At 36.3% G+C, this 21,804-nt stretch overlaps 1 protein-coding gene across 3 annotated transcripts in view; it reads left to right on the top strand.

Annotated features, from left to right (window-relative positions):
• ZBBX (zinc finger B-box domain containing) overlaps positions 1–12,002 on the top strand; it is a 118,043-nt gene extending 106,041 nt beyond the window's left edge. For 2 of the 3 annotated variants that reach the window (XM_036898377.2, XM_036898378.2), the window contains 2 exons: positions 9,222–9,360; positions 11,114–12,002. In XM_036898377.2, coding sequence (XP_036754272.2) covers positions 9,222–9,360; positions 11,114–11,240 — 266 coding nt within the window. In that variant the 3' untranslated portion in view covers positions 11,241–12,002. Of the gene's footprint in view, positions 1–9,221; positions 9,361–10,770 lie in introns of all 3 variants that reach the window. The other variant, XM_057499799.1, reaches the window with a different exon arrangement.
• The last annotated feature ends 9,802 nt before the right edge of the window (positions 12,003–21,804 follow it).

The following is a 21,804-nucleotide window of genomic DNA, read 5'->3' as shown; positions in this document are numbered from 1 at the left end:
TGTTAGCCTACATAACACACAGTTAAGTCATGGCATAAGGAACTTCATGTGGGTAGAAAAAATTTATTTTTCTCCTTTCTACAAACCCACTGAATTACTAATCTCTGTAGCTTTATGAAAGTCACTGCCCAATACCCCTGTTGGAGAATTGAGCTATTAGATCTTTTAAAGTGGTATTTCCCAATCTTCAGTGTATATACAAACCTCCTAGGGAATTTTTAAATGCAGGGTCTGATTCAGTTGAGTCTGGGTGGGGTCCAGATTTTGTACATCTAATGGGTACCCAGTTGATGTCAATGATGCTAGTGAGCAAACCAGTTTAAGGAGAAATTTTACTTGTGCATTCTATTTCCTAAACCTCAGTGGATGCAGTCTAGAAAATCATAACCATATTCTTCAACATAACAAAGGTCTGATTCATAACATCAGGGGAAGTAACCCTCTTAATTTTCATCAGAAAGTTGTTCACACAGTTTGGTGGAACACTGCTGCAGATCCCAGAGGCAGGCCATCATATACTGGTCTCTGGACCTGTGTATTCCACTCATGCTCCTCCCTTGTTTGTTTGTTTGTTTGCTTATTTGCTTTTTAGTGATATCCTCCATATTCACCTTAGAATAATGACTTTGCTATTTTCCTAAAAAGAATACACCTTGGTTTTGACAAATTCAAACAATACGATAAATACAAAAAAGGAAGCCCAAATCTTACCACTCTGAAAACAATCATTTATTAACATTTGATGAGCATCATTTTAAACTTGTTTTTATCATAAGTGTACATATAAGAACATATATTTAGAAGGATGAATAGATTGAAAGATGGTAAGAATTTTATGAAAAATAGACATATGCTCTGCTTAATATCTTTTTAATTACACATTTGTTTACACAATTTAATGAAAGAAAAATTGAAATGAAGTTAAGGAAATTGTACAGTTCAGATAAGTATATTTTCACCACAAAAATATTAAGTTGAACTATATGAAATGAGTTATGCAGACAAAAAACAATGAAATATTGGCAATTTTATATAGTCTGCCCTGTAATTTTTACAAACATCTCTTTAAAAATTAAGGAAAGGGTAAAAAGAAACAGTAAGCCATTGAGGCCATTTCTAGCTATATGATATAGTTTTAGTCAGTAATGATTAAAACCGTGTAATAAAAGATGAGGACTCATTTGTTGGCTCTTTGTTTTTTGTGGAACCACATGTGATTAGATAGTATTGAGTAATCCTGTTATAGTTATTGTAATCCTGGGGGGAAAATGTGTTCCCAGCCTGGAGCAAATAATCTTTGAAACCAAAATCAGTCAAAGGGAAAAATAAAATGGGAGAAACCCGTCTATTGCTTAGAAGAATCCTGACTACATTTGTCTACTCTCACTTGCCCATGTCTCTCCCCATTCTGGCTTGGAAGAAACCAAAAATACCTCTGGTCCAGGTGCACACTCGCTCTCCACCCTCTCTTATAATCAGCTATTGATATGGAGATGCAGTAAGGCCAGACGAGAGATTCTGGAAATACTGCAATTTTACCCACAGTTATGTTCTAATTTTTCATTTTTTCAAAGTCTCCCTTTATTTTCATTTTCTTATTGAAAATTCATAAAGATTAAATGATCAGTATCAGCATTTTTTTATGACTTCCAAATTTTGAACCTTTTATTTTGATTCATCTCTAGAAGTTTTGATTGTGGCATTCTTGAGAATGTCTGTTTTACCTTTATGACTGGTGGCAAGTTAGCTAGTAATTTAGTGGTTCACATAATTTTTCCGCTGCACTTAGCAGACATTTCTCCACTGTCTTCTATCCTGAATATGGTGCTAGTTAGTCCTTTAGCACAGTTTTTTTATTTCCCTTAAACCCTGTGCTTACTGATTCATTGTTTTCTGGGTCTGAATTCTTCTGTAAAGTAGTCTGAGGTCTCTTTGATTTTTAATTTCACCATCTCTCTTGCATGTGACAGCTTTTTTCCTGACTGGGTGTTTGAAGAAATTTTTCTTCCTGATCTTTGAAATTCCATAACTGGACCAGGATTGTATTTCAATGTAAATAATGCAGCATTACTTAAAACACAGTGCTCTCTTTATGTCTGCAAAATAATTTCCTCCTGATTTTTAAAGGAATTTTCTGCTATTGTATATTTGTTTTTCTGTTTCATTTGGCTTTCTCCCACTGAAAAACCTATTTTGTTTTCATTGGATATTCTTTGTGTAATGTATTTACCTATATCTTCTTCAACTGTTTTGTCCATTTTTATTTTCCCTTGAGTATATCTCAAGCTCTTCTTCTATGTTAGAATTTCAATTTTCAGCTGGCTACAGTCCATTCCCTATTGACTGACAATAAATGAAAGGTATTGCTTTGATTTTTTTTGGTAATTTTTCACTTTGCAAAAATGCAAGAATAGTATAAGGAACTTCTGTATATACTTTACCCAGTTCACTACCTCTTTGTCTTCTACTTCATTTGCATATGTGTACACATGGACAGCTTTGTTTTTAACCCTTTGAGAGGAAGTTAAAAACATCATGACCCTTTACCAAAAAAAAATACTTCAGTGTGCATTTGCCAAGAATAAGAACGTTCTCTTATATAACCATGGGGCAATGTCAAAATCAGGAAATTGTTACAATATTATTCTCTACTTCACAGTTCATGTCTCATTTTTAAGAATTACCTCAGTGATGTTCATTATAACATATTTTTTTCCCTAGTACAGAAGTTAATGCAGGAACAGGTGGCTATTTAATTTTTTCCCTTTTGATGTTCGATGTGTTGTTTAATTTTGGGGATTAGTCTTACTCTTTTATAAAATGTCATTTTCATTATTTCTTTGTAGAATTATCTTGTGGTTTTGATCTGGTTTCTACTAGATTGGTCTGCTATGTAATCATACCTCATGTACTGTGGATTCTTGGATTCTACTTTTTTGTTTGCATAGCCAGTTGCTGTCATTTATTTGTGTCTTACTGACTCATACTTATCGTGGGTAGCTTTACTCATATCCTGTCTTCTCTGATACGGTGAGACACACTCTCCCTGAAATGCTCTCCACCTGTACTGAGATATGTCAGTCTTCTCTCAGGAGCTACTATTTGTGGGTTGGGGTATTGCATTATTTTCTGTATCCTGCCTGCTCAAAGAGTAAGGATAGATGGAGGACTGGGGAGCTCAGCCTCTTTTGTTGGAGGATCTGAGCTTTCTTGTCTTTCTCTGGATTTATTAAATGCAAACTTCACTAGACCTTGTTTCAAGTGTGTTCTGTCCCTGTGGGAACACCTGTGGGCTTATAATTTTATTGCCTCTGCCGAAACCTTATGATGAGTATTAGGGGATTTAAAATATTTCAAATGTTTTTTCCTTACTTCCCCTTCACCTCCTTTTTTCCAAATTGGTGTGGTACTGGTAAGATTTCTCAGTACTTTAGATGACTCTCCTTTCCTATTACTTGCTTGGTGTGTATACAGGGCAGGGAGGTAGGGGAACGGACAGTGGCACCCTGGAGCACCTCACAGAATCTTCTGTTTATTTCTTTGTTCACCCCTTATCGACACTTTTTATGTGAACTTGTATCTCTTTCTTTGTTTGATTCTTTTTATGATTTTATTGTAATTTTTCTGCTTTTTCTGTTCATTTTATTAGGAGGTAGGGGAGGAAAGTCTATGATCCATCTTTACCCATCATTCATTTGTCCCACTCTATATCAAGGGTAATTCTCCTTGGAGGTAATTCCTACATGAAAGGCCAATTCTAAAATGAAACATGTCAGGTCTAAACTGCATCAGTTCAGAAGTTTACCATAGTTTTTAATAAGAAAATGAAGAGTTTCTTATTTTGATGAATTGATGTTCCATATTTATAAATGAAATACAGTACAGACAGTAGTCTTTTTTGTTTCTAACCACTCAGCTTTTCCATTTCCTTTATCACTTTTGCTCTTACATGATCCACTTTTTCTTTGTCACTCATTTTTCAATACATCAATACAAGTATTTTTTCACTAGAATACATAACTTTTCCTATATGAAAGCAAGCACACACTGCAAAGCCTATGAACCTCCAGGGCTTTTCTGATTGTCTTGGAGAAGAACACAGTCCCTTATACACACTTGAGCCAGGAATGGCTCACTTTCTCTCTGGAAAGATTGGCTTTGACTGATGCACAGATTTGGAGACATTCACCTCTTGCTGAGGAAGGAATGGGGTAGCACGTCCGCTGAATCAGCCTAGCAATCAGTGAGGTGACAGATGCTGTAGTGGAATCAGACCTCTTCTCAAAATTCATTGATCCTGCTCAGGGCTTTTGTATTCTGTTTAGCATCAGTGGCTAGAAAAATTCCACCCACATTTTGCTACTCATAGTTCAGTCTGGAGAAACTCTTCATGACATTTGGTCTCACACAGATACAGCTGTACAGTTTAACTCTTATACAAACGTAAATGTGTTTGCATCCCTCTGAAAGCTGCTTTTCTGTGAGCAGCAAACCTGACTTATTTTCTGTTAGCTCTAGGATACATCCGCTTTCTCTAAGTTCTATGGAAAACAGCTGAGCTGAGGAGGAGCTGGCTGAAGAAAAGAGAGAAAATAACTGCATTAAGTGAACTGTTTCTTTTTTGACTCAGAGCCATTTCAGAAGTAGGAGGGGTGGGCGGGGAATGTGTTTGTACACATTGCAGACACAACTTTCTGCTGAATCAAGAGAGAGGGAGCAGAGAAACTGGGTGGTTGAGAGCCAGGCTCTGGGGCCAGGATTCTGGTTTTGAAATTTGAAATCACCACTTAACTAGCTTCATGATCCTGGGCAAATTACATCCAGCTCCTTCTATGCATGAAGGATGGGCATAACAATAGGTCCTATCATAAAATTGTGCAATGATTAAATTCATTTCTATATATTAAACACAATACTTACGAAAATTTATTTTTCTATATCTATACACACACATACAAATATACACCTAACAGTTAACAGCCGAGGACATAGTAAGTCCTGAAAAAACTATTAAATTATATAAGGAACCAGTGGATGGTGCTTTCTGTAAGATAAAGTGCTCCTGGTTAGTCTGATTTTTAGTAAAAAACTCTGAAAAACTGGTTCTTTTCTAAAATTATGTTTTCTTCTGGGCTTCTTTGAAGATTATAGTCAGCTATAGTTCATGCCATATTATTATTCACTCCACAAGTATCTTTGTAGATAACATTATAGTAACTGCCTTAATGAGCTCAATGCAGCAGTATAAGTTACTTACCAAGGTACTTTGTCAGTTTTTGGATATCGATGTAGACTGAAGAAATTTGGGAAATATCAGAAGACATGCATCATAAGAAAATATCACTAATAATGCACTTTAAAGCATTCACCTTTCAGTAGTTAAAAATGATTCATTTGTTTCAAACTCATTCTAATTTGTGGCTTAAGACTATTTTGGTCCTTAAATTCCCATGTCAATCCTGTGTTTGTATGAATTCACAGATAGTTAACTGAGCCAAGCAATTAAAGATACAAAAGTAATTTTTTAAAACAAGAAAGAACAGAAATCTGTGTGATGCTAATAGATGCAGCCATACTGTCTGTGAAGTAAAATAGTGAGGTGGTGGCTTCCTGAGTAATTGGAATGTCTGTTCATAGGTTGACCATCAAGTAAGGTATTAAATTGTAAAAGGGCTAATCAGGATTTATAGTTAACAAATTAACTAGATAACCCTCATAAGACATCTGGGTTAAGATGGCCTACAATGGCAATCTTTTCATTTTGGGGAACTTTTGAGTTTCAGAAAAATATTCAGTGCTACCTATAAGTGAAAGAGAACACATTTTTAAAAATGTGTTCTTTCCTTTCTTTTCTGATATAAAGAACATGAAACTATTCAGTGGTTAATAATAATCACTATTTTATATGTGACATTGCTGCATTTGATCTTCATAGCTCCTCTGTAAGGTAGCTAGGACAGGCATATTTTTTTATTTCCCCTTTGTGAATACAGTCACTGGCTCTGGGTGATGTACTGACTGTGCACGGTCCCCGCAGGGGTGCAGGACAGCCCTGGCACAGACCCAGGCGACTCTGCACACATCTTACCACCATCCTGCAGTGTCATTTAAACAGCATGAAATCTTTACTTCACATCTATGCTGTGACTGCTGAAGAGAGAAACAGTTTATCAGAGTGAAGGTAAGGGGAAGAAGGTGTGGAGGGACAAGCAAGGCACAATGCAATGGCAGACAGAGGAAATACGGAGGGCAAGGAGAGCGGGCCTGAAGCGCTGGGGACGGTGAGGGCCCTGGTCATCACACTCTCCTAGCAGGATGTCTTTGCAGCGATGGCCCTTTAGACGGTGGTGGTTCCTGCCCGTTTGCTTTGTTTCCATTCTTTGATGTTTTTAATCTCTTTCTTTAGTCCTTCCTTTCTGCTTTCCTTCATTCCTTTCATTCATATGTGTTTATTTTCCTGTGTGATAGTTTTATGTGTGTTTTAAATGACTTGAGTTTTAAAAACACATCCTAGAACTTCATACCTAGTCAATTTTCCTCCTTTGTCAGTCTTTATTATTGCACTTAAGAGGTTCTTCAATGATCACAGAACATACATTCTTACTCCAGGAACAGAAAAGGTTTAACCTAAGTCCATTCCTTAAAAATCAACTGATTTGATAGTTATAAAGTAACATTTCCAACATAAGCACCAATCTAGTCTTCCCTGACTTTGTATTAGAAAAACCAGGAGACTTAGGTCAATTGTTTGAACAATTGACCTTCTAGGTTTACCACTAACCTGCAATAGGGTTTTTGTAAACAGTTTTGTTTTTCTCTGCCTTGAAAATCAAGTGATGTCACCTTTGCTCCTGTTAACTTCACAGTGTATTCTGAAATATGTTTTTAAGCATGAATGATAATATGAAATAGGCCCATTCTATCTGCACAATCTGAATTAGATCTGTGCTTCTGCTTATTGAGTTAGGACTCAAATAATTAACAGATGTTGAATACCTTTCCTGGTGGTATTCTTTGAATTGAAGCATCACTATTGGGTTTTAGTACTGTAGTTCTAACAATTCCAAATCCTGAATCTGGACTGGATTCCCACAGGTAACATTTCCTTTCATTGGGGCATTGCAGGTGCCTTCCATACCTAGCTTCTTTTCCTCTGTGGAAAAACAGAAAAGATAAAAACCTAGAGCTAATAGATCAACTTCTGGAACGTAGTGATTTATTTTATCGGGGAGCTGAAAGAGCTCTATTCTATTATGTAGCTATGTGATTTCCAACTAGTTACCAGTGCCCTGTGGGCCCTCAATTTCCTAATTTCCAACAGGTGGGGAAGGAACAGCAATTTTAGCTGAGGAACCTTTTGCTTTTTCCTCAAAGTTAATCTCTGTAGAGCCCCCAAATTAAATGAGATCAGGTAAAGCTGTCCTGATTGCTTTGGGGGTGGGGTGGGAGCAGGAGCCTTGCCCCTAAGCTTATTGAATTTCTCCATGTATCATAATGTGTATGTTTCTGGACTATGTAATTTTAAGGACACTTTACGTTGTAATGCACTGAGGTCTCTCTTATGGCAGGAATAACCTGAGTTACTTTTAGTAGGGAAATCTCTGCTTGCCCCCAAATTTCTAGTTAATACTAAGCACACACACAACAATCACACAACAACCCTCTTCGGTCAAGTGTGTAATACATGTAGTTTGGCCTAATCCCCTGTGGGCCCTCAATTTCCTAATTTCCAACAGGTGGGGAAGGAACAGCAATTTTAGCTGATCAATCTTTTGTTTTTTTCTCAAAGTTAATTTCTGTAGAGCCTCCACATTAAATGAGATCAGGTAAAGCTCTCCCGATTGCTTTGGGGTGGTGGGAGCAGGAGACTTCCACCCAAAAATTTCAAGTTAACACTAAGCACCAGAAAAAGGAAAAGATCTCTTCAGTCAAGTGTGTAATACATGTAATTTGGTGTTTGGTCCTTTTCATCAGCAGGATATTTACTTAGTGCTTTATAAGAGTGGAAAGAAGAATAGCACCCCATAATTTTAACAGTTTTAAAAGTCACTCAAGTATAACTTTATGTATATGTTAGATGGCCCTTAAAACTTTATCAATGACTAAAAGAAGGCACCATGGTCTTTCAATGTAGTAATCATAGTTATTTCCATACTTGACTTTGTAGTAGTTTATATAAAGATATATTTGCTTATCCATTTGCTCTTTAACTTGCACTATTTGTCCTTACCTAGGCTGAATCATAGGCCAGCTTTGTGAAAAGGGAATAGATTTAAGACTTCTCCTCTATTACACACAAATGGTTATTATCTACCCAAACACAGCAAGGAGGCTGGAAAAGAAAGGGCAACTTTGCCAACTACTAACCTTTGCCTTGCCTTGGACTCTGTGGGGATAAAGCTTTTATTTCTTAGAAGATGAAAAGAGATGATAAACAGTTTCACATTCAGGCAAATTGTGGAGTTGTACAATATCCTAGCTTTAAAGAGGATCACGTGGTTTTCTTTGGAATTTTGTGAGTTCTCAGGACATTTGACACATTTCTTAAATATAATGTATATTTAAAAATCAATATGGCTAGGTGAAATAGTCAGAGAAAAAGACAAATACTGTATAATATCATCCACATGTGGAATCTAGCCAAACTCAGAAACACACAGAATGGTAGTTACCAGGGGCTGGGTGGTGGGGTTGCATGGAATTGGGAGATGTTGATCAAAGATTACAAACTTGCAGTTAAAAGGTGAATAAGCTCTGGGGATCTAATATACACCATGGTGATTATAGTATATATACTTGGAAGTTGCTAAGAGAGTAGATCTGCAATGTTCTCACCAGAAAAAAGAAAGTAATTATGAGGTGTGATGGAGGTGTTACCTAACACCATGGTAATAATCATTTTGCAATATGTGTTTCTAAATCAACATGTTGTACACCTTAAACTTACACAGTGTTGATGTCAATTATATCTCAAAAGCTGCAACAAGATTGAGGGATTTTCTAAAAAAGAAAATCAATATAATTAAAGAGACTTGATACTTATGCCCTAATTTGGAAGCTCAGATCAAACTTACCTCATGCTCTGCCAAACCCACAAAAACTAGAAAATTGAGATGATTAAATATCAGTGCTGATCCTCATTGTACTGCTTTCAGCACCATAGGTTGTGCATTTGTTTCTTGAATTTATGTGTTGACAATGTATGAAATAAAATATTTCAGATCCTTCAGGAAAACTTTACAGCCTAACCTCAGAAGAGTTGCCAGCATTCAACAACCACTCACTGAATGTAAGTCAGACTACCCTAGATTTCCTTAAGACCTCATGTGTGAAGTGCCCTGATGGAGTTGAAGAATGGAGGTAGGTCAAGGTAAAGGTAGTACATAATAAAATTTTTGACAAGTCCCAACTAGTTATCTTTACTATATGAAGTAAGGTTGTCTTCATGTGTGTACTTTATATGATTATTCTTTATAAAATGTTTGAGTCCTTTGCTGACCTACTATCATGATTTAGTAAAAGGCTTATGAATTGTTACATAAGTTCCAAATGTCTTCTCATTTTTCTGACACACAATGTGTAATAATCCTTCAGCATTTCTTCTCATACTGAGAAACAATTGCCTTACTTGTATTAATTAGCTTAATACACTTCAATACTTTGCATTAATACAATCTTCCCTAAATGTAAATAAAGTATAAAGTTTGCAGAATAGAACATTGAGAAGTTTCTTTCTTGAAATCAAGTCTAGATTGTTAATGATAACATTTTAATTTATATCATTTCATTCTTTCCTCACATAAGGTAAGAACATAAGTTAGGGATGGCGATCAGTTTATAAGGAACATAGGTCATACTAATAATACTTCAGAAATGTAGTCTATCAAGTCAGTCTATTGACATACTGGAATTCCTTGAAAAAGGGGGAGGAATCCTTCTAGAAGGACTAAGATAAATGTAAAGGAAAAAGTCCCTTGAATTGTAAATTTCTTTGATTGAAGTCTTCTTGAAGTCCAATATTGCAGTAAAGGGATCAAGAGTATATTACTCTATTTTTCTGAAGGAGAAAATCATTTATCTGTGGTCCTTGGATTTTTGCATTTTTAACACCACTTAAATTTTTAAAAAGAGGGATCAATATACAGTTGCTATTTTTTTTCCTAAAAAATCATTAAAAACAAAATAGAACTGCCCCATGCTCTAAGCATCTTATCACAAAGGATATTCAATACTAAAAATATAAGGGGAACATACTAACAGAACAAAGTATAGTTCTTTAAAATTAAAAATGTCATTAAAAAGTCATTACCTTGTTCCTATTTTCTATTCTCTTCTTAGACCAGTGAAAATTTTTTCAAAGATCTGCTCTGGTCCACAGATCAGAGTTAAGGAGCTGTGTTGATTTAGCCTGTGCTAGGTACAAAAAAGAATCCCAAAACAGTTACATCTATCACAGAGTGAAGTATTTTATATTATTCAGTGGCATGCACTGGCAGAAATGATAGGTAACTTGAACCAAAACTCTGAATTATACAGGCTCCTGTCTGTTTCCCCACACTACCTCTTTCCCTGAACCTCAGACTCCTATGAGCTGGAGCTTCCGCTAGTTCTTTTCCACAATAAAATGCAACAAAATAAAATAGCTAAATAATTGCTGTCATTAATTTTGGTTTTGACATATCTTGACTAGGTAGCCACATAGTCCTAATTTACTGTACACAAAAGAAGTGATTTATCTGACAGTCTATTCATTGGGATTCTATTAAACAGCCAATATAATGATGAATGCTCTTAATGATGACCCTGCGGCTCTGCAAGTTTCTGAAGTGACTTCTGAATCATCAAAGAAAGACACAACCAGAGACCATAAAACCTTTCCTCCTTGGTTCCATTGTGGCTTTATTTCTTGGGAGAAGGAGAATGATGAGAATTTCTCATTAAAAGGAGGCCTGGTATATTGGGCACATTGCAAATTATGGCTCCAGCCTGAAACAGACCCCTCACGTCTGCCTGCCTCCAATGACTTCAATGTATGCAGTATTGATCAGAAGATAAATGATGAGTTGAAACTTGGTTCTGTATATTGTGTATTGATCTTCTAATGTATTTCCAGCTCTTCTGAAAATGATACTGAAATTCAGTCTTTGCTGACACTTTCTGAAAGCAGCACAGATGAGGAGGAAGAGGATTTTCTTGACAGGCAAAATGTCACCACATTACCATGGTCAAAGAGTACCTGATGATCACTCGTTCATTACTTCTTCCATTTTGTACCCACAATAAAGCAAACAACTGAAAAAATGTAACCAAATGATTATCTTTCCAGGTGCTGGAAAATTTGATTATTAATGTCTCTGAGATTTCAAAGTCTGCAAAGTAATAGAAGTTAGTGAAATTTTAAGTTTAAGGGCTTTTTCTTCCAAATGATACATTGCATGTCAAACACTAATCTGTATTGCAAATCATATTAGTAAAATTTGGTGAATATTTATAAATAACAGTGATAGCTGTGACTCTAGAGCCTACCCTAGAATAGAACATGATTATATTTAAAGTAATTTTAAATTGTTACATTATATTTTAGATAATTACATTGTCAGCAAGAGTATATACTTGCCAGCCAAGTTGTACTTGGCAGGATCGTTCATTGAACCTAGAGTCCATTTTTTACCTTGATAATTACAGATATTTGGTTTTTGTTTTCTTAGTGTTTTTGACATTTACAGAAGTTCTGGCAGCTTCAATAGTTGTGCTAGAAAAGAAAAAGAGTACCCAAAATAAAGTGTACATGAAATTTGTCATTCTCTGTTCTAGTCAAACACAGAAAGACCCCTCCCCATCCCCAGCCTCCCACTAAGCCTGCCTTTGGCTCAAGCTACAGCATCAGTTCTTTCCTGGGTCTCCCGTCTGCTGCCCTGCCCTGTAGATGTTGTATTTGCTGGCCATCACAGTTGGTTCTGTTGCTCTGAAGAGCCCTGACTAATAACAAATACAGTCAGTTTGAAAAACCATTGTGATAGCCAAAGAAAATAACAAACATGGAAATATTTTGCTAGTCTTGGGTAGTACTAGATCCTGGCGTTGGTGCATGTTCAGTGTCTTATGTGATCTTATAATTTAAGGGCTTGAAAAGGCAGAAGACATTGGGGAGACACTCTTATGGTTGTCACTTTGTCACATTTTATGACAGTTTTCCCTTAAGGAATTTGTTGACCTCAAGAAAATATCCCTGCGGGTTGGTTACACCATCACCAAAGCATAGCCATATCTCAGGGTTCAAACTTATTTTTATTCTGTGTGATTGTAGGTAGTAGCCCCTTATATGAGACTAATGGCTGTTTAGGTTTCTTTTACACATTTTCCAGGCATCAATAAGTTGTACTGGAATTCACACACATCATCTACTGACAGGATAGAAAATGATGATGAAAGGACCTATAGCAATTTCTAGGTCTTTTTTTTTTTTTTTTTTTTATTGAAGGGTAGTTGACACACAGTATTACATTACATTAGTTTCAGGTGTACAACACAGTGATTCAACATTTATATACATGATAATTCTAGGTACCAGCTATCACCATACCAAGTTGTTACAATATTTTGACTATATTCCTTATGCTATACATTACATCCTGGTTACTTATTTATTTTACAATTGGAAGTGTGTTTATATATATATATATATATATATATATATATATATATATTTTTTTTTTTTTGTGAGGGCATCTCTCATATTTATTGATCAAATAGTTGTTAACAACAATAAATTTCTGTATAGGGGGGTCAATACTCAATGCACAATCATTAATCCACCCCAAGCCTAATTTTCGTCAGTCTCCAATCTTCTGATGCATAACGAACAAATTCTTACATGTAGTACAAATTCTTACATAGTGAATAAGTTACATGGTGAACAGTGCAAGGGCAGTCATCACAGAAACTTTCGGTTTTGTTCATGCATTATGAACTATACACAGTCAGTTCAAATATGAATATTCATTTGATATTTAAACTTGATTTATATGTGGATACCACATTTCTCTATTATTATTATTTTTAATAAAATGCTGAAGTGGTAGGTAGATACGAGATAAAGGTAGAAAACAGAGTTTAGTGTTGTAAGAGAGCAAATGTAGATGATCAGGTGTGTGCCTGTAGACTATGTGTTAATCCGAGCTAGACGAGGGCAATAAACATCCATGTATGCAGAAGATTTCTCTCAGAACATGAGGGGGGAGGTTCTAAGCCTCACCTCTGCTGATCCCCATTTTCTCACCTGATGGCCCCCTGCGACTGTGCCTGTCTTAGGTTGTTCCTCCCTTGAGGAATCTTACCCATCTCTGGCTAACCAGTCATCTTCTGGGGCCATACAGGGAAATGTTAAGTTGGTAAGTGAGAGAGAAGCCTTATTGTTTGAAAAGGTTAGCTTTTTACTTCTTTGCATATTTATGCCCTGTGGCTTCTATGCCCAGCATTTGTCTTGAGGTGTCTTTACCACTTGGAAGAATTATGATACTCGGTAAATTCGACATGTGGCATGAGTTCTATTTAAAGGTTGTGATTAGGTAGGAAGAAGAAAAGCTATAGAAGTAGCAGGCAGAAGAAAACCTGGGAAGATTGATTATTTCTTTGACATATCTTCTTGTAGAGTAACTTCAGCATGTATAGGTTTTAAACTACTAATTAAATTGTGCGCACACATTAACATAATAGGAATATAGTTACATAACCAAAGCATACCTGTAATTACCAGCCGTCTGCAGTGAAACCAAGAAAACCAGTTAGGCACCTTAGGCATTTGTGAAAACTTATCTATGATATGGTGGATAATGTCCAACTGAACTTGAACAGTCTGAGAGAATTCAGATAAATTAGAACAACCCATTCCTGGGGACTGTTCACATCCCATATGTTCTTTTAACAATAAATAGTCTGTGGTTGTAAGATCTTGGAGTGCTACAATTTGCACTTCTCCTAATTCTTGGTTGAGTTCCAACAGTATAGATCCAGTCCAATTTGTTGTTTTACTGTATGCACAGGCCAGCTTAGATACATGGTAAGTCCAGGAACTGGTGGGATGAGTGCATCTACACCTGTGGCAGTGCGTGGATGTTTTTTGGGGTTTTTTTTTTTTTTTTTTTTTGCTGATCATCTTCTGTCATGAGTCTTCCCGAGAGTGCTGATGTTGGAAGTTCTTTTTCATATCGTATCTTAGTTCATTTTTGGGGTAGCCAAATTAGGCTTTGATCCTCTGTATAAACACAAACAGACCCTTTGCCTACACTTTTATATGCCCTTTATATCATTGTGTAAAACTCATTGGAGGTCACCACACAGGAACTGCTTTTTTTTTTTTTTCTTTTATCATTAATCTACACTTACATGACGAATACTTTGTTTACTAGGCTCTCCCCTATACCAGGTCCCCCCTATATACTCCTTTACAGTCACTGTCCATCAGCATAGCAAACTGTTGTAGAATCACTACTTGTCTTCTCTGTGTTGTACAGCCCTCCCTTTCTCCCACCCCGCTATGGATGCTAATCTTAATACCCCTCTTTTTCTGCCCCCCCCTTATCCCTCCCTACCCACCCATCCTCCCCAGTCCCTTTCCCTTTGGTACCTGTTAGTCCATTCTTGAGTTCTGTGATTCTGTTGCTGTTTTGTTCCTTCAGTTTTTCCTTTGTTCTTATATTCCACAGATGAGTGAAATCATTTGGTATTTCTCTTTCTCTGCTTGGCTTGTTTCACTGAGCATAATACCCTCCAGCTCCATCCATGTTGCTGCAAATGGTTGGATTTGCCCTTTTCTTATGGCTGAGTAGTATTCCATTGTGTATATGTACCACATCTTCTTTATCCATTCATCTATCGATGGACATTTAGGTTGCTTCCAATTCTTGGCTATTGTAAATAGTGCTGCGATAAACATAGGGGTACATTGGTCTTTCTCATACTTGATTGCTGCATTCTTAGGGTAAATTCCTAGGAGTGCAATTCCTGGGTCAAATGGTATGTCTGTTTTGAGCATTTTGATGTACCTCCATACTGCTTTCCACAATGGTTGAACAAGTTTACATTCCCACCAGCAGTGTAGGAGGGTTCCCCTTTCTCCACAGCCTCGCCAACATTTGTTGTTGTTTGTCTTTTGGATGGCAGGCATCCTTACTGGTGTGAGGTGATACCTCATTGTAGTTTTAATTTGCATTTCTCTGATAATTAGCGATGTGGAGCATCTTTTCATGTGTCTGTTGGCCATCTGTATTTCTTTTTTGGAGAACCGTCTGTTCAGTTCCTTTGCCCATTTTTTAATTGGGTTATTTGTTTTTTGTTTGTTGAGGCGTGTGAGCTCTTTATATATTCTGGATGTCAAGCCTTTATCGGATGTGTTATTTTCAAATGTATTCTCCCATACTGTAGGGTTCCTTTTTGTTCTATTGATGGTGTCTTTTGCTGTACAGAAGCTTTTCAGTTTAATATAGTCCCACTTGTTCATTTTTGCTGTTGTTTTCCTTGCCCGGGGAGATATGTTCAAGAAGAGGTCACTCATGTTTATGTCTAAGAGGTTTTTGCCTATGTTTTCTTCCAAGAGTTTAATGGTTTCGTGACTTACATTCAGGTCTTTGATCCATTTTGAGTTTACTTTTGTATATGGGGTTAGACAATGGTCCAGTTTCATTCTCCTACATGTAGCTGTCCAGTTTTGCCAGCACCATCTGTTGAAGACACTGTCATTTCGCCATTGTATGTCCATGGCTCCTTTATCAAATATTAATTGACCTTGTATGTCTGGGTTAATGTCTGGATTGTCTAGTCTGTTCCATTGGTCTGTGGTTCTGTTCTTGTGCCAGTACCAAATTGTCTTGATTACTATGGCTTTATAATAGAGCTTGAAGTTGGGGAGTGAGATCCCCCCTACTTTATACTTCTTTCTCAGGATTGCTTTGGCTATTCGGTGTCTTTGGTGGTTCCATATGAATTTTTGAATTATTTGTTCCAGTTCATTGAAGAATGTTGCTGGTAGTTTCATAGGGATTGCATCAAATCTGTATATTGCTTTGGCCAGGATGGCCATTTTGACGATATTAATTCTTCCTAGCCATGAGCATGGGATGCATTTCCATCTGTTAGTGTCCCCTTTAATTTCTTTTAAGAGTGACTTGTAGTTTTCAGAATATAAGTCTTTCACTTCTTTGGTTAGGTTTATTCCTAGGTATTTTATTTTTTTTGATGCAATTGTGAATGGAGTTGTTTTCCTGATTTCTCTTTCTGTTGGTTCATTGTTGGTGTATAGGAAATCCACAGATTTCTGTGTGTTGATTTTGTATCCTGCAACTTTGCTGTATTCCGATATCAGTTCTAGTAGTTCTGGGGTGGAGTCTTTAGGGTTTTTTATGTACAGTATCATGTCATCTGCAAATAGTGATGTTCTTTGCCAATCTGGATTCCTTGTATTTTTTTGTTTTGTCTGATTGCCGTGGCTAGGACCTCCAGTACTATGTTAAATAACAGTGAGGAGAGTGGGCATCCCTGTCGAGTTCCCGATCTCAGCAGAAATGCTTTCAGCTTCTCGCTGTTCAGTATAATGTTGGCTGTGGGTTTTTCATAGATGGCCTTTATTATGTTGAGGTACTTGCCCTCTATTCCCATTTTGCTGAGAGTTTTTATCATGAATGGATGTTGAACTTTGTCAAATGCTTTTTTAGCATCTATGGAGATGATCATGTGGTTTTTGTCTTTCTTTTTGTTGATGTGGTGGATGATATTGATGGACTTTCGAATGTTGTGACATCCTTGCATCCCTGGGATGAATCCCACTTGGTCATGGTGTATGATCGTTTTGATGTATTTTTGAATTCGGTTTGCTAAAATTTTGTTGAGTATTTTTGCGTCTACGTTCATCAGGGATATTGGTCTGTAGTTTTCTTTTTTGGTGGGGTCTTTGCCTGGTTTTGGTATTAGGGTGATAGCTTCATAGAATGAGTTTGGGAGTATCCCCTCCTCTTCTATTTCTTGGAAAACTTTAAGGAGAATGGGTATTATGTCTTCCCTGTATGTCTGATAAAATTCCGAGGTAAATCCATCTGGCCCGGGGGTTTTGTTCTTTGGTAGTTTTTTGATTACCGCTTCAATTTCGTTGCTGGTAATTGGTCTGTTTTGATTTTCTGTTTCTTTTTGGGTCAGTCTTGGAAGGTTGTATTTTTCTAGGAAGTTGTCCATTTCTCCTAGGTTTCCCAGCTTGTTAGCATATAGGTTTTCATAGTAGTCTCTAATAATTCTTTGTATTTCTGTGGGGTCCGTCGTGATTTTTCCTTTCTTGTTTCTGATACTGTTGATTTGTGTTGACTCTCTTTTCCTCTTAATAAGTCTGGCTAGAGGCTTATCTATTTTTTTTATTTTCTCAAAAAACCAGCTCTTGGTTTCATTGATTTTTGCTATTGTTTTATTCTTCTCAATTTTATTTATTTCTTCTCTGATCTTTATTAAGTCCCTCCTTCTGCTGATCTTAGGCCTCATTTGTTCTTCTTTTTCCAATTTCGATAATTGTGACATTAGACCGTTCATTTGGGCTTGTTCTTCCTTTTTTAAATATGCTTGGATTGCTATACACTTTCCTCTTAAGACTGCTTTTGCTGTGTCCCACAGAAGTTGGGGCTTTGTGTTGTTGTTGTCATTTGTTTCCATATATTGCTGGATCTCCATTTTGATTTGGTCATTGATCCATTGATTATTTAGGAGCGTGTTGTTTAGCCTCCATGTGTTTGTGAGCCTTTTTGCTTTCTTTGTACAGTTTATTTCTAGTTTAATGCCTTTGTGGTCTGAAAAGTTGGTTGGTAGGATTTCAATCTTTTGGAATTTACTGAGGCTCTTTTTGTGTCCTAGTATGTGGTCTATTCTGGGGAATGTTCCATGTGCACTTGAGAAGAATGTGTATCCTGTTGCTTTTGGATGTAGAATTCTGTAGATGTCTATTAGGGCCATCTGTTCTAGTGTGTTGTTCAGTGCCTCTGTGTCCTTACTTATTTTCTGTCTGGTGGATCTGTCCTTTGGAGTGAGTGGTGTGTTGAAGTCTCCTAGAATGAATGCACTGCATTCTATTTCCTCCTTTAGTTCTGTTAATATTTGTTTCAGGTATGTTGGTGCTCCTTTATTGGGTGCATATATATTTATAATGTTTATATCCTCTTGATGGACTGAGCCCTTTATCATTATGTAATGTCCTTCTTTGTCTTTTGTTACGTTCTTTATTTTGAAGTCTGTTTTGTCTGATACCAGAATTGCAACACCTGCTTTCTTCTCTCTGTTGTTTGCTTGAAATATCTTTTTCCATCCCTTCACTTTAAGTCTGTGCACGTCTTTGGGTTTGAGGTGAGTCTCTTGTAAGCAGCATATGCATGGATCTTACTTTTTTATCCATTTTATTACTCTGTGTCTTTTGATTGGTGCATTCAGTCCATTTACATTTAGGGTGATTATTGAAAGGTATGAATTTATTGCCATTGCAGGCTTTAAGTTTGTGGTTACCAAAGGTTTAAGGTTAGCTTCTTTACTATCTTACTATCTAACTTAACTCGCTTGTTGAGCTATTATAAACACAGTCTGATGATTCTTTATTTCTCTCCCTTCTTATTCCTCCTCCTCCCTTCTTCATATGTTGGGTGTTTTGTTGTGTGCTCTATTTAGGAGTGCTCCCATCTAGAGCAGTCCCTGTAGGATGCCCTGTAGAGGTGGTTTGTGGCAGGCAAATTCCCTCAACTTTTGCTTGTCTGGGAATTGTTTAATCCCTCCTTCATATTTAAATGATATTCGTGCTGGATATAGTAGTCTTGGTTCTAGGTCTTTTAATATAAAAATGCCCTTTATTAAAAGTGACTATTGTAAGTTATCAGTAGGCAATAAAGAAAGCCAATAATAGTATTGGAATAAAATTTTTCAAAAGAAATATCTTAAGAGTGTGACCCCACAGTAATTTTTACTGTTAGCGCATCTTCTATCTTAATCCTATAGAGACAACAGTGAGTCACTCTTGAATCTTCATCATTTGTGTCAAAAGCCCTTCTAAAGTCGTGTCCTGAGGCTGCTAGCTTTATAAAATTTTAGTATCTATGGCAAAAATTGGGATTTCCTGTTCATCTGGTAAGATAGGAAAAGGTGTTATTTTTCTTTTTAGCATGTCTGTTCAGGTTTAAAGTCTTTTGACTCCCCCTACCTCCTTTGCTCTAAGACAACATCTTCCTTTACACTTCTGATGAAGAAGCAAATTGTTCCTCTGTGTGCAATTTATAAAACTCCAGTGTTTTTCACAGACAAAGTGGAAGGAGATGTTGTCCTATTCTTATTAGGGAAAAAAAGCACGCTATTTCTTCTGTGTATTCAGTTACAACTTGCGTCTCTTTATGATCTAGCTCAGAAAGAGACTTTATATGACGCCTATACCTCTTACAAGTATCTTGAAATAAAAATTAATCTGGTTATTCATTGTTATCAGTGCATTTCTGGCCAGAGTTTGAGATAAGGAGTATACTATTGACTTTGTCACTTGACTTCCAATATCACATTGAAATTAAACATAAGGGTCCTCTGTGGCAAAGCAGAGTAGACCCCCTTCTGCCTTTATTTGCTTCCTATAACCACACATTTAGAAAAGTTTAATTCCTTTGCCATTAGTCTAATGAGGAAATAAAAACTAAATAAGATTAGAGCCTTTGCCTGAAGCAGCTTCAATGTGTTCTCTCATTTTGAAGCTCAAGTTTAAAATCGCTGTAAAGGCATGTACCTAGTTCTGATTGTGCAGTTGAGTTACAGGTATTCCAGAAGAATCACAACCATATTCCAAATACTAGAGTTAGGACCTCCAGCAACTATTAGACAAAAGATCACATGATTTTATATACATATTGGGATTTAGTAGTTTATATTCAGACTTGCCTAGTAGTATAATAGTCAGATGAAATTCTGTAATTTCACAGTTTGGACATACACATGTGGAAACAAATTGGTTTTATATGAGATTTGGTTATTTTAATACATTGTTTGATATTCACTGAATTCTTGCACATTTAGTGCCCTCTGAGTGTGTCACACAACACAGGCTGGTGGGATGTACTACCCTGGAGACTGACTGCCTTATATATGAGATACACAGCAAACTTTTCTTGAACAAATGAATGTTACAAAGTGGTTCCACCTCTGTAGTAGGGCACTCAGATATTTTAAATAATGCCTTGATTCAGAAAAATACAGCTCTCTTTGTCCCTGTGATTCAGTTCTTGGAAAGCTCTCAAGCAACGCTTATCCTGATTTTGGACAGATGCTATTTCTCATCTCTAAGGTCTCAAAATGTGCCTTCTCAATGAGATTTTCTCAAATTTCTATATACATGAATTCCCTTTGTCCCTTTTATTCCTTCTCCTGGCATTCTACCTTTACCTTCATAGGATGTTAATTTATTATTATTTATGTTATTTAAATTATGGCTCTCTACTAGACTAATATTTCATTGAAGCATGGATTATGTCAATTTTGTACCAATATAAACTTAATCTCCTGCATATGCCTAGCTCAGACTGGCTGGTCATTAGTAATGAATGAATGAATGAATGTGCAGGATACAAATGATAAGACATCTCAGTCCCTAACTTTTCCCAAGAGGAGGTAGGATGATATATGTAATGGGAGGAACATAGGTTATCAGATTACACTATTTCCAGCTGGCAGATCACTTATTTGGTTTTTTTCATCCTGAAATGGCGAAAAAGATAGCTCAAAGAAATGTTGTTAGAATCAATTGCAGTAATTAATGAGAAAACACTTTGTGAACTGGAAAGTGCCATATTTATTCTCCCTTTTCATGAGTTTATGCTACAATCACTGAATATGCTGAAAATTTATGGATGGATCAATTAGTGAATATGGGATCAAGTTGACATAAATGATCCACAAAAATCACTCAGTATCAAAAGTGGAGATGGCTTTCAGTGAGCGGGATGATTAGATTGAGTGATGTATAAAGCTGGTGTTTATGTAGAAAGTTAAACATCTAAATTTCTTTTATTAATATTTCTGAAATATTGTTCCTTAGATTTCTAGTTTCTATTATGTGTAAATTCAGAATTTTAAATATTACAACTGTACTGTTTCTTTATAAACACTCTATACATCATACTTTCAAAGGGGAGAAAATTTTAAAACATATTATTTATACCTCCTCAAATCTGTTTTTATAGGATATTATGTTTCATCATAATTTTCATCCCTCGTTATTTATTACTAGCCACATTTTCATGAAAACAATTTTTATGTCCTCCCAGTTCATCTGTGCCTGCAGTTTATCCCCCACCTAAAGTCATAATTCTTTGTTAGTGACAACCTGATTGTATGCTGGGTAAATGATTATGATGTTGCAAACAGGATTATGACTGTAGCTGGGGAATAACCAGAAGGCATAGATGAACTCCAAGGAAATAACAATCCTCCTCTTTTAATGCAAATGTCTTCCATAGTTAAGGAAAAGGAGAGACGATTCTTAATGTTCTCCATGAGGTGACAGTTATGTTTAGAATTAAAAGAATTAACTGACAGGGTTATCTTGTATTTATTTTTTTTCAAATACATATAATACAATAACAATTATTAAAATGTAGTTTTGAAAGGGCTCTCCATGTGCTCTTATTTCTGCCAGAAGAAAGCAATGTATGTATTGCTTTCTATTCAGAAAACACACATTATTCTAGATACAAATGCTCAGAAAGATGTCCAAGAGGGGAAATGTACTTCACCCCTATTTAACAATGAACCAAA

The sequence above is a fragment of the Manis pentadactyla genome, chromosome 1 (genome assembly GCF_030020395.1).
Source record: "Manis pentadactyla isolate mManPen7 chromosome 1, mManPen7.hap1, whole genome shotgun sequence".
NCBI lineage: Eukaryota > Metazoa > Chordata > Mammalia > Pholidota > Manidae > Manis > Manis pentadactyla.
The sequence above is the reverse complement of the archived record's forward strand: the minus strand, read 5'-3'. Positions and strand labels throughout refer to the sequence as shown.